We start from the raw sequence: 2666 nt of genomic DNA, 5'->3' as shown, positions 1-2666 counted from the left end.
AGAAGGGAGGGAGGAGGGAGAAGGAAATGAAAGGAGGGAAGGAAAGAGAGAGATGATAGAAAAACGACTGCCCCACAATTAACTTTTACTGACAGTATTTTTAAAATCTCGAATTTTATAGCTATAGAGAAATTACAAGAACAGTTCAGGATTCTCTCAGTCTCCTCCACACACACACACACACACACACACACACACACACACACACCACACACACACACACAAGCTATGCTGGCAAAATCTGTCTGGGAGCCTACTTTGCATACTTAAATTAATATGGGGTCTATATTACTCAGCTTTCTGTTACTGTAACAAAATACCTGAGATGATTAACCTGAAAAGAAGAAAGTTTTATGTTGGCCCAGTTTTGGAGGTCTCAGTTAACACTGTTGCTTGGGCTTATGGTGAAGCAATACATCATGGTACATAGAAGAGGGAACAGTTGCTCACCTTATGGTGTCCAGAAAGCAAGTATAGAAAAAATAAAAGAGCATGAGTCCCTGCAGAGCCTCCAGGGATATGCCCCAACGACCTTTCTCCCACTAGGCTTTGCTTCTTAAAGGTTCCACTGCCAACCAATAGTGACACAGCCTTTTACACATCGGCCTTTAGGAAACATTTAAGATCCAAACTATAGCAAGATTAAAGCTCCAACCCATCATAAGCACCAGGGAGCCCAGGCTCACCCGTGTGCTTTGGAGCACTCAGTTGGGACTGTTGACGGGGGTGAAGAAGCAAACAGCAATAAGGAGGCCGGAAGTGGGGAAGGCTTCACACACACAAACACACTCACACACGCAAACTCACACACACACATACACTCACACACACACAAACACACGCACACTCACACACACACGCACACACTGTCAAATACACACACATGCACACACTGTCAAACACACACACACACACACACACACACACACACACATACTCTCTATCTCTCTCCCTGATAACTTTCCTTGGCAGGAAGCAGAGTCTAAAAGCAGTTGTGGAGAACATCATGCTGGTTAAGGAAAAGGTGAAGGAGAAGCTCCGGCTGCTGGGCACCCCTGGGTCCTGGAATCATATCACTGAACAGAGTGGGACTCATGGCTATCTGGAACTGAACCGTAAGTGCCAGCAGGGGGCGGTGCTCCACGTCCTGACTCTAGGCCTGTATTTTAACATTGAACTGCACTGAGAAGGTGACCAGTCCGTAGCCTTGCCCCAGGTTTTCTTCAGATCCTTGGGAAAGTGGAGCTGCTTTAAAGACCTTCATAGGACCCCAGGGATGCTGACAAGTCTTGTCCTGTCTAATTATGCCTGGGTTTGAGAGGAATTCTGAGATCTGAGGTCCTGTGCTCCTCACAGACCAGCAGGTGGAGTTCCTGATCAAGAAGAAGCATATCTACATCCCCAAGAACAGTAGGATCAACTTCACCTGCATCAACGCCAGGAACATAGACTACATCACGCAGAGCATCCACGAGGCTGTGATGCTAACCCAAGACCGAGATCTTCTGAAAATGACCCAGTTGGAATAAAGCTTTTGTCTTTGGGGAAGAAAAAAAAAAGCCTGTGTTAAACATTCCTTGCTACAGGCATCCTTTCATCTATTTATGAAGCAGTAGGCTGTCCTCAGTAAAGTGGGAGGTTTAGACCCAGAGAAGAAAGGACTGTCTGCCTTCACCAGCCACCTCGTATTTGCTAAGCATGCTCGATGCTCAGGCCTTGAGCTAGCAATGGAAAAACGAGGTACAAGCTGTGAGTCCTGGCACGTGTTTGTAATACCAGTACTGAGGTAGGTCCATGCAGGAGGAAGATCATGAGTTGGAGGCCAGCTTGGGCTACATAGTTCTAGGGTCCAACTTTAGCTACACAGGGCGACCCTCTCAAAAATTGAGAGGATCATGAGATGGCTCAGTGGGTAAAAAGACTTGCCACCAAGCCTGACAACCTGAGATCAATACCTAAGAACCGAGTTAACAATGTCTACCCCCTCCTCCTAAGGCCCTAATGACAAGGTAAGGTATGATTCCATCACAGTTCACCCTGGGGAAACGAGTTTATGAGGTGTATTTACAGAGCAAGAGTGAAGAGTTACGGGCATGGGTGACAAACCAGCCGCACTGGAAGGTCTGCACCCAGCATGGACAATGGCTGCTGGTGGCTGCATAGATGAGCCCCCTCCTCTAGCCCTTCCCTGAGACACTGAGCCATGGGCAATTAGAACAGAATTAGACACAACTGGTTGGGATGAGTGACTGGATACACAGGTGAAGGTCACATGACTCACCCTACCCTCCCCGCCCCATGAAGGAAGTCAACAGTCAACAAGACCAACTGTGATGATCTTTTGCAAGTAGGTGCAGCTGAATTCCTGACGATGGTATCTGTCTGGCACAGAGGGCGGTCCAGTCCAGCAATATATTGGCCCGTTTGTTGACTGGTAGTTTTATTTCCTTGATATTTAGTTTCTGCAATTCTTTGTAAATTCTGGATATTAGCCCCTTGTCTGAGGTGTAGCTGGTAATGGCACAGTCATTTCAGTCCTTAGCACATACCTAGAGAACTGCACCTCTTACCACAGAGATACCTGCACCCACATGCTGCTCTATTCACTACAACAAGAAAAGGAACCATCTGAGCTGTCCATTAACATATGAGTGAGTAATGAAAAT

The 2666-nt window shown here is 46.8% G+C and overlaps 1 protein-coding gene across 1 annotated transcript in view; it reads left to right on the top strand.

The window, feature by feature from the left end:
- The window catches only part of Got1l1 (glutamic-oxaloacetic transaminase 1 like 1), a gene marked incomplete at its 5' end in the record, with an annotated part of 3825 nt that extends 2286 nt beyond the window's left edge, over positions 1-1539 (top strand). Inside the window, 2 exons of the mRNA XM_029557892.1 lie at positions 973-1115; positions 1357-1539. Coding sequence (XP_029413752.1) covers positions 973-1115; positions 1357-1529 — 316 coding nt within the window. The remainder of the gene's footprint in view (positions 1-972; positions 1116-1356) is intronic.
- Between the last annotated feature and the right edge of the window lie 1127 nt (positions 1540-2666).

Source organism: Nannospalax galili, unplaced genomic scaffold (assembly GCF_000622305.1).
Source record: "Nannospalax galili isolate Female #2095 unplaced genomic scaffold, S.galili_v1.0 scaffold7588, whole genome shotgun sequence".
NCBI lineage: Eukaryota > Metazoa > Chordata > Mammalia > Rodentia > Spalacidae > Nannospalax > Nannospalax galili.
The sequence above is the reverse complement of the archived record's forward strand: the minus strand, read 5'-3'. Positions and strand labels throughout refer to the sequence as shown.